This window comes from Crocodylus porosus, unplaced genomic scaffold (assembly GCF_001723895.1).
Source record: "Crocodylus porosus isolate Cpor-Errol unplaced genomic scaffold, CroPor_comp1, whole genome shotgun sequence".
In the NCBI taxonomy this organism is placed as follows: domain Eukaryota; kingdom Metazoa; phylum Chordata; order Crocodylia; family Crocodylidae; genus Crocodylus; species Crocodylus porosus.
The window spans coordinates 15,716,475-15,727,812 of NW_017728911.1; the positions used below are offsets into that span (position 1 = coordinate 15,716,475).

General features: G+C 50.2%; 1 protein-coding gene and 1 long non-coding RNA gene across 2 annotated transcripts in view; one reads left to right on the forward strand and one right to left on the reverse strand.

Moving 5' to 3' along the window:
- Positions 1 to 9,689, reverse strand: part of LOC109308974 (zinc finger protein 470-like) — a 22,033-nt gene extending 12,344 nt beyond the window's left edge. Inside the window, exons 1-5 of the mRNA XM_019533483.1 lie at positions 8,737 to 9,689; positions 8,136 to 8,191; positions 6,074 to 6,200; positions 5,381 to 5,497; positions 4,374 to 4,968 (exon numbers count right to left, since the gene is read on the reverse strand). Of these exons, the coding sequence (XP_019389028.1) occupies positions 4,374 to 4,968; positions 5,381 to 5,497; positions 6,074 to 6,200; positions 8,136 to 8,191; positions 8,737 to 9,589 (1,748 nt within the window). The 5' untranslated portion in view covers positions 9,590 to 9,689. The remainder of the gene's footprint in view (positions 1 to 4,373; positions 4,969 to 5,380; positions 5,498 to 6,073; positions 6,201 to 8,135; positions 8,192 to 8,736) is intronic.
- Positions 9,690 to 9,746: 57 nt separating this feature from the next.
- The window catches only part of LOC109308979, a 20,414-nt gene continuing 18,822 nt past the window's right edge, over positions 9,747 to 11,338 (forward strand). Inside the window, exon 1 of the long non-coding RNA XR_002100754.1 lies at positions 9,747 to 9,830. This is a non-coding gene — a long non-coding RNA (uncharacterized LOC109308979). The remainder of the gene's footprint in view (positions 9,831 to 11,338) is intronic.

An 11,338-nucleotide genomic window follows, 5' to 3' on the forward strand; every position in this document is an offset into this window, starting at 1 on the left:
GGGCGGCGATGGCGGCGGGAAGCTCCGCCCTGTGCGCGGAGCCCCGGCGGGCGGAGGCAGCCCCCGCTCCCGCGCCTGGCGAGACGCCCGCCAGCGGGGCTCCCGGACAGCAGCTTCTCCGCGAGGGGCCGAGACCGCCTCCTTCAAGCCTAAGCAAAAGAGCAGGCTCAAAAAAGCCCCGCTCCTTTGAACTTGCTGCGTGGGTGCATTAAGGAAACCCACGGGGCCAGACGCCCCTAAGCTGACCTAGGACCCCAGGCACGGGATGTCCCAGCATGAAGCCCACAGTTGTGCTCTCACAGAGGCTTCGATGGTGCCTTTCTTGATGCCCCTGGACTGTTGCATGGCTGAACCGTCGAGCACTGTGCCCTTAGTTGCCTTTCCCATGTCCCGGGTTGTTTTCCTAGTGACTCGGGAAGAAGCACCCCTGGGGTTTGGGCCCGGTTGCCACCTGAGGCAGTTTCTGCCACTCCTGCTGCCAGGATCAGAAACCCATGAAAGCGCTAGGACACACAGAAAAGTGCCTCCCTGCCCACCCAGCCCCGTGACACCCCAAAAGTTCCTCTGGAGAAATGGAGGGAAAGGCTCCGAGGAGCCTCAGCAGCAAGAATCAGCGCTGGGGTGCAGGGGAGGGGCAGGGGTTGCCTTTTGCCCAGCGGAGAGTTGTCAAGAGGGAGAAGAGGAACGTGAGATGAGCACGGCCAGGGAAGCACAGGCAGCACTGGAGAAAAGGGAGGGGCTGATTCCTGACACTCCCTCCTGCCTTCCAGACCCCGTCCAAGACCCCCTGAGGGGTTCCCCAAACTCCACAGGGAGGCAGGTGAATCCCTCTAGGGTCAAAACACTGTCAAGGGCCACAAAGAGAAAGTTAAGTTACTCTGCCCAGGTTAGAAGCTCAGCTGAGTATTCCCAGGGCCCGCCTCAGCGTTTTGGGGACAACATGATGCAATGGCCTGGAGCCTCCTGCCAGGTGCTTTTTAGGAGCAAAAAGGGCTGGAGTCAGTGCCTATTAGGAAACTCAGATCCTCTTGGCTCTGCTTCCTCTCCTGAAGTTACTACTGCTCCCATGCTGAATAAAGAAGCTGTCATCAGTTTTCACCTATGACAACGTTTCCCACTTTGGGGCTTTCTGTCCCACCACAGTGAAGTTGGCCAATCTTTTGTCCTTTCCTTCCTCCCAACTTCAGCCACTCACAGCAGTTACAGGATTGCACACCCATGGACATTGGGACTTGTCACACCCCCACGCTGGGCATGCAGCCCACAGTTTGGAAAACGCTGATGTAGGAGTCTGTAGGAGTCTGCTCTACTTTTGTCAACTTCTGTGGAAGCAGCCCTCATCTCACCACTGTTTCAGCTTTAACCCTTGTCTCTCCCCTAACTCTGCTTTCTGAACCACATTGGAGCAGCCTCGGTAGCATGACAGCTCTTAGAAGGGAATCGTCCTACACAGCCTCAGCTGCATGCTCATTTCTCAAAGCTACCCTCAAGCAGAGACAGCATCCAGGCCTGCTGTTTTTGCCCCTATACCCAGGCCTTACCCTCACAGGCCCACATCTACCCCCAGCTTGATGTAGCTCTTCAGTATCAGGATAAAGCTGCAAGAGCCCCTTGTGGTGAAATAACAATACCTGGTCCTTGACCCTGGGAGAGAATAATGTGTGCAATACCATGCTTGAGCCCCAAGCAGCCCAGGCAGGCTGTTTAATAAAACTATTCTAGCATGCAAGTGATTTCATTGAATAGCTTGGGTGACCCTAAGGCTTTCTGACCGGTATCCAAATACTTCCTCTTCTGCTGCAGTGAGAAAAGGTAAATGGAGGGGAGTTTCCCTTTCACTCAGCATCCCAGCGGTTAGAGCGGTGGTTTTCAACCTGTGGTCCACAGACCCCTTATGTCTAAGGGGTCTGCAAAAGATGGCTGTGATCAATCAGAAGTACATGCACACCCACACTTACAATTAAAAGGGCCCTGCACCTCCAGTGAAATTGTTTAGGGGTCCACAAATGAAAAAAAGGTTGAAAAGCACTGGATTAGAGCAATAGCTAGGATGTGGGACACACAGGGTCACAACCCCTATGGTACCTAAGATCAGGCATTCCCATTTCCCACCTCCCAGGATAGTACCCCAACCACCAGCCAGTAGCAGCCTGGGGGGTGGAAAGACACCAATTTCCTACTTTAGGGCCAGGGGAGATTGAAGCCAACCCAGGGGAGCTACTATCTAGTCCAGGCTGTTGGAAAGGGAGATTTACCCAGGGCTGTTGTTCCAGTGACTGAGCGGGACTGTTAACTGTTCAGGGTTTCAGCTAATATTTAATAGTTAAGGTTTTCCTTAGAGTTGTGTATTTGTCCCCCTTCCCCCTTTAATAAATCCTGTAGAATATTGCCTGCAACTGGAAGAAGTTTGTTCACTTGGGAACATTTCCCAGGCTTCTAAGTGGAGGTTTAAGCCAGAATAAAAGAATTAGTAACCCCAGCCCTTCCTACCACTGTTCAGTACCTGGCAAAACAGTAACATTTTTTTGTGGGGGGTCATCCAGGATCTCTGGGTGAGAGCCCCTCACAAGCAACTGGATAATAATTCAGTAAGACATTTACTGAGCTATTTTGGGACATCTGTGGTCAACTTCTTTGCCCTTCCCACTGTTACTTCTTCTTCCACTCCCCACCAACCGTTCCTCACTGAAACTAGTTCACCCCCCACACCTGCAATCAGTGAAGTACATTTCAGGTCATCCTCCTGAATGGATGTGTTCAAGTCCAATAAAGGTTATGTCTGAAGTTTCCCTCTAGGTCTCTACGGCTTTGAACACTTGCAGATTACTCTCTCTGAAGCTTTTCTTGCAATCATTGGATTTCTTTCTCACATGGGTCACACAATCTGCAGCAATGGAATTGGTCCACACAAACTTTTTCTCACATTTATGGGATAGGGGGGTGGGAGGGCTCTAACTGATATGTATCACAAGACATTTACAAAGACCATGTCTCCAGAGAAATCTTTTCCCACAGACAGGGCACAGGGGTGTTTCACACCCATATGTTACATAACGTGTATGAAACTAGACCTGTACTGGCAGCTTCTCTTCCACACATCCAGTCTCTCTTCACTGAAGATTCATGGCGGCACTGCAATCTCGTTATAATTCTCCAAGCCTCCTTCTCAGGGACTGGATCTACCCTGTCTTCTTTGGGGGCACTTCCCCTGCTGCCTCTCTGATTGGCCCCAGCTCTCACAGGCTTGTTTCTGCCCAGGACCCTGGGAAACATCCCTTTTCACTCTTCCCAGTGATGCCACCACCTGCTTCTGCTCACTCAGGGCAGGAGAGCTGGAAATTCCCCTCTTCATTCTCACTCACTGGCCCATTGCCTGCTGAGAGAGAAAGACAAAAAAGGAGAGAGAAATGCAGACAGGTGTTAGTTCCTGTGCTGGAGGCAAAATGGACCTGGGGAAAAGAGATTCAAAATAATGGCGACTGTTTGAAAAACCAGCAGCTAAATCACTCTCAAACCTTCACTTGAGGAGAAAGACAAAAGGAAATCCAGGTGCAATGTCTGTCATGAGGACACAGAACCTGTCAGGTATGATCCCAACCTGGTTGGGATGTAGCAGAGAGAAGGTGGAGAGGGCTCAAGGGCCTTGCAGAGAAATCCAAACCCATTAAACAGTCATGAGAGCAACTATTCAAAAACAGACATTTGTCCTCCAACACAGGAGTCTGTAGACGCAGGGCAGGTGCACCTCAGCCACTTGCATCTTCCTTCTGCATCTTCTCTTTTCTACCTGGTTCCTGCCAACCATACACCCCTGAAACCCAAACTGTCCACCCCAACTGCTGCTGGGACCTAATTCATTCCTCCCTGATACATAGTCATGCCTTGCAACAACAGAACCAGGTCCATGGACCCAATGTGACAGTTCCTGCTGCCTTCTATTGTAGGCAAGATAGGGTCTATTGTAGGGTCTGGGGGAACTGAAAAAGACCTTTATCCTTTAGCTTTTCTCACACACAGAAGGCTGGAAAGGATGTTCGTCAGTGTGGATACCCACGTGTAAGGAAACGTCTTATCTTAGATTGAAGCATTCCTTGTAGCCAGGATACATGTAGGCTTTCTCACCTGTGTGGATGTTCTGATGTTTAATGAGGCTATTCCTCTGACTGAAGCTTTTCCCGCAGTCTGCGCACAGGTAGGGCTTCTCTCCTGTGTGTACGATCTGGTGCTTATTAAGATCCTGTCGCAACCGGAAGCATTTTTTGCATTTGGGGCATGTGAAAGGTTTCTCTCCTGTGTGGATCCCCTTGTGCTGAATAAGCATGCGTTTCAAGCGGAAACTCTCCCCGCACACCCGGCACAGGAAGCATTTCTCCCCTGTGTGGATGCTCTGATGTTCAGTAAGTTCCTGTCGCAATCTGAAGTTCCTCCCACAGTCAGGGCACACATGGGGTTTCTCCCCTGTGTGGACGCTCTGATGCCGAGTAAGATCATATCGCAACCTGAAGCTTTTCTTGCACTCAGGGCATGTGTAGGGTTTCTCACCCGTGTGGATTCTCTGATGCAGGGTAAGATAGTGTCGTAACCTAAAGCTTTTGCCACAGTCGGGGCATGCATGGAATTTCTCTCCTGTGTGGATGCTCTGATGGGCAGAAAGCTTTGACCTGAATTGGAAAGTTCTGCCACAGTCAGCACATTCCCAGGGTTTCTCTTGGCTGCAGGTTTGTGCCTGGACCATGGCTACACTCAGGTCCCCCAAGTCAAGCCCCTGGGGAGTAGATTTTCCCTTTCTCCTCTCAGGTAGCTTTCCCTGCTGCCCCTTTGGCCAGCACTGACTCTCATGGGTGCCTTGCTGCTCAAGATGCTGGGGAACAAACCCTTCAGTTCTTCCCAGGGCTGTCAGAGGGAATTCTGCCTCCTGTGGGCTGGGCTCCTGGTCATTCTCCGGTTTGTTCTCCCTCATAGCTCCATCTGATGTAAGAGAAAGAGAAAGGGAAAGAGGGAGACAGAGAGAGAAGATGACAGACATGAGGCATGTCTTGAGCTGCAGAAAATGGAGAAATGTGAAAAGGGAGGCAAGCAACTAACAGAGACCCCTTGTATGTGAAGCTGAATCCGTCTCGAGCTCCTCATCAGAGGAGAGGAGCCACTCTGTCCTGCCACAAAACCTGTGGCAGGAGGAACCCTCATGTGGTATTAATCAGACTGAGGGAAAGTCCTTCAGTGACACCTGTCATGGGGAAGCAGCAGTTACCCAGGCAACTGAGACCTGGGTGGGAGGAGGTAAAACCAAGGGAGGGATTGGCATGGCCCTAGTGGGAATCCTGGGTATCTGTGCCAGTGACAACAGATGGTTCCTGTGCCCATTTAACTGACTCCTCACCTGTGTGCATGTCTCTGAAGATCTCCATTTTCTCTAAGACCTGATGATCTGGGACCCAGGGATCTTCCCCCTGTTCCAGCTGAGAGATCACATTGGGTTTGGGAATGGGAAATCCAGCTCCAAGGGAAGAAGAAAAGCAAGACCAGGGTGTTACAAATGACAGAAGCACCTCATTGTTTCCAGAGATGCTGGGCAGGCAGGTGGTCTTGTACAAACCAGAGAAATGGGAAATGCTTCTGCAAGTCTTTTGTGGAGGGCAGAGGTTTCCTGGGATACTCATGGTTTCTCCTACAAAAGATTCAGGGAACTCTGCCCACAGGACTGTTTCTCTCAGGACTCCAGCACACAGAGCAGCTGTGCAACTTCTTACCTCTTCCTAACCATGCTGAGACCTGAGCCTTTCCCTGAGCCACCTCTGGGGAAGAAGGGACACAGGAAATCTCTGTCTGTGGGGCCCACTACTCACCGGCAGCAAAAACTGCCCATGCTCCAACCTCCCTTTTGGACACTCTGGGGATGTCGATGGATTACCAGTTTCATAATGTTGCCAACTCTCCCCTCCCACAGGCCAGGGTGTGGAAAGAAAAGTCTCCCTTATAGGAATTTTGGGGACCATAGGGTTGATCTCCTGAAATATAAGGGATGAGAAAGGGGCTCTAAGAACACAACCAATATATTCCAGGGAATACTTACCCAGTGAGGCTACCATCTTGTAATTCTCCAGCATGACGTCCCTGTAGAGGGCTTTCTGGCTGGGACCCAGCAAAGCCCACTGCCCTTCAGTGAAGTACACAGCCACCTCCTTGAAGGTCACTGATCCCTGAAACAGCAACAGGATTCTGCCTCTCAAGCACCTACCAGCCAGAAGCAATCTAGCTACCTCATGGCAGGAAGGAATGGAAACTCCCCTTCCCTTGAGATCCAAGAATTTCTGCTTGGGCATGTGGAAATGTAATGAAGCCACCTGTGCCCCTTCTTGCTGAGGACACTGAAGATGTGCTTTCTTCAGGGAGTAGTGGGGGAAGAGTTGGTAGGCACTATCAACAGATGTGGTGACAGAGGGAGACAAAAGGAGGATGGGGGTAGGGAGCAGGGTGCACAGTGGTGTGGGAGTTTGACACCAGTCAAGAAAGGTGCAGGGAACACAGCAAGGTACATGCAGACTGAGCAGGCCTGGAAGGGGAAAATTGGCAAGTGCAGAAATTCACCACGCTGTATGTGGGCAGGTGGATGCACACATGCAGCCTCTCTCTGGAGGTGATTTCCTAACTCAGGCAAACAGGGAGAGGTAAATCACACCCTGAACTCACTGCCTGACTGAATCATAGAAAGTTAGGGTTGGAAGGGACCTCAGGAGGTCACGTCTAGTCCAACCCCTTGCTCAGAGCAGGAACATCCCCAACTAGATCATCCCAGCCAAAACTTTGTCTAGTTGGGTTTTGAAAACCTCCAAGGATGGAAAATCCACCACCTCTCTGGGTAACCTGTTTAAGTGTTTTACTACTCTCCTAGTGAGAAAATTCTTCCTCATATCAAACCTACACCTCTATTGCTGCAACTTGAAACCATTGCTCCTTGTTCTGTCATCTGTCACCACTAAGAACGGTCCAGCTCCATCCTCTTCGAAACCACCCTTCAGGTAGCTGAAGACTGCTATTAAATCCCACAGTCTTTCCTCAGAAGTCATGTCCCTCAACCCCCTCATCATTTTTGTTGCCCTCTGCTAGACTAAATAAGCTCACCCAGCTCCCACAGTCTTTCCTCAGAAGTCATGTCCCCCAACCCCCTCATCATTTTTGTTGCTCTCTGCTGGACTCTCTTCAATGTGTCCACATCCTTTCTGTAGTGGGGGCCCCAAAACTGAACACAATATTCCAGATGTGGTCTACAGGAGACACCAGAACCAATTTCATGTCATTTCTTCGGGAGCCCATAACAGACTAACTGCACAGGACCCATTCCAACATTTCAAGGAATATTCTGGCCAATGGGAATCCAGAAGAGTCTGATTTAGCGGAAATGTAAACACTAACCATGCCTATTTGAGCTTCACTCACAGGGATCTCTTTGAGGGTCCCATCTCTGCCTTTGGTTCATTTACATGTGTTCTTATATATATTTACTCTGTGGAGAAATGGAAGAATAAAGGGTCTACATTCAACATGCAGGGTCTGCTCACAAATAAAGTGTAATGGCTTGGAAATAGCACAGCTTTGTCTCTACTTCAGGGTATGGTTGAGGGGAATTGTCACTGGAGATGCCTACAGGCACATATCCTCCCATGCAGCCAGGTGGAACCCAGTTCCTTATTCAAGCAACAGTACAAAGAGGTGAGGGAACTGGATGTGAGGCAAGAAATTACTTCAGAACGAAGCTACATTACACATACCAGCTGACATTCCTGGACATGTATTGTGCCACATGAAGCCAGTTAACTACCCAGTTTCCAATCTAATGACTAAATAACGTATCTCCTGTCCTCTAACAATGCAGATTGGTGATAACTGCTAGCACTATTTCTGTATGGGGTTCAGAGTTCTTTGTGTGACACAAAGGGAAACTGAGGCACAGAGATACATGCAACTGCAGCAGTAGAGGGAAAAACCCTTAAAAAATTCTAGATTTCTCTATGTTCATGTTATGGTACATTTACTGCTCGCTATAGGAAAAGGGCTTTCATCTACCAGTCTCCTTTGCTTCTGTATTGATTCTCCTGCCTCACACGTCGTACCAAGAAACAGTGACAAACTCTCACCTGAGCCAGTGCCATTGCAGTCATTTCTCTTTCTTGTTCCTGGGGACTCTTCATTTCTGGGGAGTGATGAGTCAATGTTAGTTGGGAGTCCACAATCAGGGAGAGAAAGCAACAAGGGGAGAATTCAGAAGAGGCTTCAGTCCCTTCCACATCCTAGATACTCACAGGTTTTATTCACTGATGGGAAAAGTCTGGAGTGCAAGTGGTCAGAAACAGACCTTTGTCCTCTATACAGAGGGGTCAGTGAGTCTGGGACAGATGCACCTCAGCCAGGCATATCTTCCCTCTGCATCTTCTCTTTCCCATCTGGTCCCTGATGACTACCCACCCCTGAAACCCAAACCATCTCACCCCCACCCACTGCTTGGACCCACACCACCCCCACTAATGCATATTCATGCCTTGCAGCAGCATGTGCGGGCTCATGTGCGGCCTTCTACCCTTCTGCCATGTCTGGGGAGAGTTGAGAGAGATCTTTGCCCTGTTGCTTTTCCTGAACACTGGGATTGCTGCTTGTTCATATGGATGTTCTGAGGCTGAATAAGGGACCTCATCTGACCAAAGCAGCCCCTGCAGTCCAGGCACGATCAAGGTTTCTCACCCTTGTGGATTCTCTGATGATGAATAAGTTTCTTCTTTTGAACAAAGCTTTTTCCACGATCAGGGCAGGCATAGGGTTTCTCTTCCATGTGGACACTCTGATGTTCAATAAGGTTACTTCTCCATCTGAACCTCCTCCCACAGTTGGGGCATACGTGGGGTTTCTTCCCTGTGCCAATGCTCTGATGCAAAGTAAGACTGGGCTGTGTCTCGTCAGCTTTTACAGACATAGGGCAGGCATAAGGACTTTCTCCTGGGTGAAGGCTTTGATGATGAGTAAGGGAACATTTCAGGCGGAAACTCTTTCCACAGTCGGGGCATATGTAAGGTTTCTCTTCTGTGTGAATGGTGTGGTGTTGAAAAAGGCTATGCTTCTGTTTGAAGTTTTTCCCACAGTCAGGGCACACGTGGGCTCTCTCTCCTGAGTGGATGCTCTGTAGGTTTAATAGATCTGAGCTAGAGCTGACACCATTCTGAAGTGCAGGAAGTTTTGAGCTGCCCTGAAATATTCTGGCACATTCAACACATTCCCAGGGTTTCTCTTTACTGCAAAGTCTGGAGTGGACTGTAGCTCCACTGCCATCCCTGAAGCCAAGACTGGATTCAACACATTTCCCATGTGGAAAATTTTCCTGTTGCCCCCTTGGCCTGCAGCGGCTATGATGGACTTTTCCCGGCTCTGGATGCTGGGGAACATCTCCTTCAGCTCCTTCCATGTCTGCCCCATGCAACTCTGCCTGTTTTGTGCAAGGCTGCTGGGCATTCTGCGCCTTGTTCTCCCTCATGGACCCATCATCTGCTGCATTAGAAAGAGAAAGACAGAAAGGAAGAGAGAAAAGGCAGACATGAGGCATACCTTGTGTTGGAAGAAAAATGTGAAAAGGAGATAAATAAAAGTCTCAGAGACTCTGAAAATGTAAAGCTGAATCCTTTTAGGTCTCTTTTTCAGAGAAGAGGAGACATTCTGTGTTGCCTCCAAACCCATGGCCAGAGGGGCCCTCAGTTGGTGTTTAATGGCTTTGGCAGAAAGGGTGAGGGGCGAGTCCTTGAGTGATATCTGTCATGAGAAACCAGAATGGAGACAACTGAGACCTGGTGAGGGGCCTGCATGGCCCTGATGGTTTCTGAACCCATAATCTGAATCCCCACTGGTGCGTATGTATCTCAGGATCTCCCTTCCCTCTGAGCACTGATGATCTGAGCCCAGTGGGACTTCCCTATTCAGATGGGAGTTCGTAAGATGCCATGTGATCTGAAAATCCAGGTCTCGGGATAAGGCAACCCCAGAGTTTCCACAGTGTCATTCTGGACAGCCAGGTACCCTTAAATAAACCAGACTAATTGAAAGGGTCACTGAAGACCATTTTGGGGGTAAACAGTTCTGGGCCATTGTGTGGTTTCCTCTACAAGAGACTTGGGGAATTCCCACATGCTGGGCCATTTCTTTCAGGTTTCTCCACCACTCCAGTGCACAGCTTCTAATCTCCTCCAGCCCAGCCCAGCCCAGCTTTCCAGGCACAAGACCAGCCCTGGGGAGGGCGGGAGGGACACATGATATCCGTGTGTGCAAAGGTGCAGCCTAAGTGAAAGAGGCACAGCATGGCACACACCCCAACCTCGCTCCCTAGGATGCTCTAGGGATGGGGATGGATTCACACCTCTGCTGTATCCCACAACCTTGTTGCATGGCAGGGACAGGATGTAGAGTCACTAGGTATTATGTGGCTGATTTCCCTGAAATCCAAGTGGTTATGGAAGAATCCCCCTCTGCAGCAAACCAGTCTGCTTTAGAGACCCCAGGGCTTATAATGCCTGTGGCCGGGGTGGATCTAGGGGGGTGCAGTAGTGCAGCTGCACCCCCCGATTCCTGCTCCCCCTGATCTTCAAAGCCAGCTGCCTGGGAGTTCAAGCATTACTGAATCAATTGACTTCATGCCTCATTATGCCCAATTTCTGCTAATCTCTTCCCATTCCACAACTGTTAATGACCCTCTATCCTTTTAATTGTCTTGATGTTCCTCTATTGCAGGGGTGGGCAAAATGTGGCCCATGGGCTGGATGTGGCCCACCAGGCCATTCTATCTGGCCCACAGAGCCCCTAAAAAATTTAGAAAATGTAATATTTATCTGCCTCTGGCTGCCTGTCACGCGGCCCTTGATGGCTTGCCAAAACTCAGTAAGTGGCCCTCCGCCCGAAATAATTGCCCGCCCCTGCTCTATTCAAACTATCTTTTCTTCTGCAATATTGTTGTCTGTTAGCATGCCCGGAAATGCCCCTCTTCTATTTCTCAACCCTGCAGATGTGGTAATATTACTCCAGTGTATAGAAATGACTGACAGGGAAGGCAGCGTCAAGGCACCCAAAGGGCTGGATTTTGTCTTAGGAAGAAGTACAGGTCTCCCTTGGATAGGGAAGCCGCTGAGAAAGGAACGACAAATTAATTGGGACAAAAGAAAGGCAAAACAGGGAGGGGAGCGAGGGGTAAGAACGGGGGCAGCGCGGGCGCGGGTCGCTGCACGGGCCGGGGGCGGGAAAGCAGCCCCACAATCCCCGGGGTGGGCTCGGGCCGGGCTGCCCAGGGCGCCGGGGCGGAGGCGCTGCG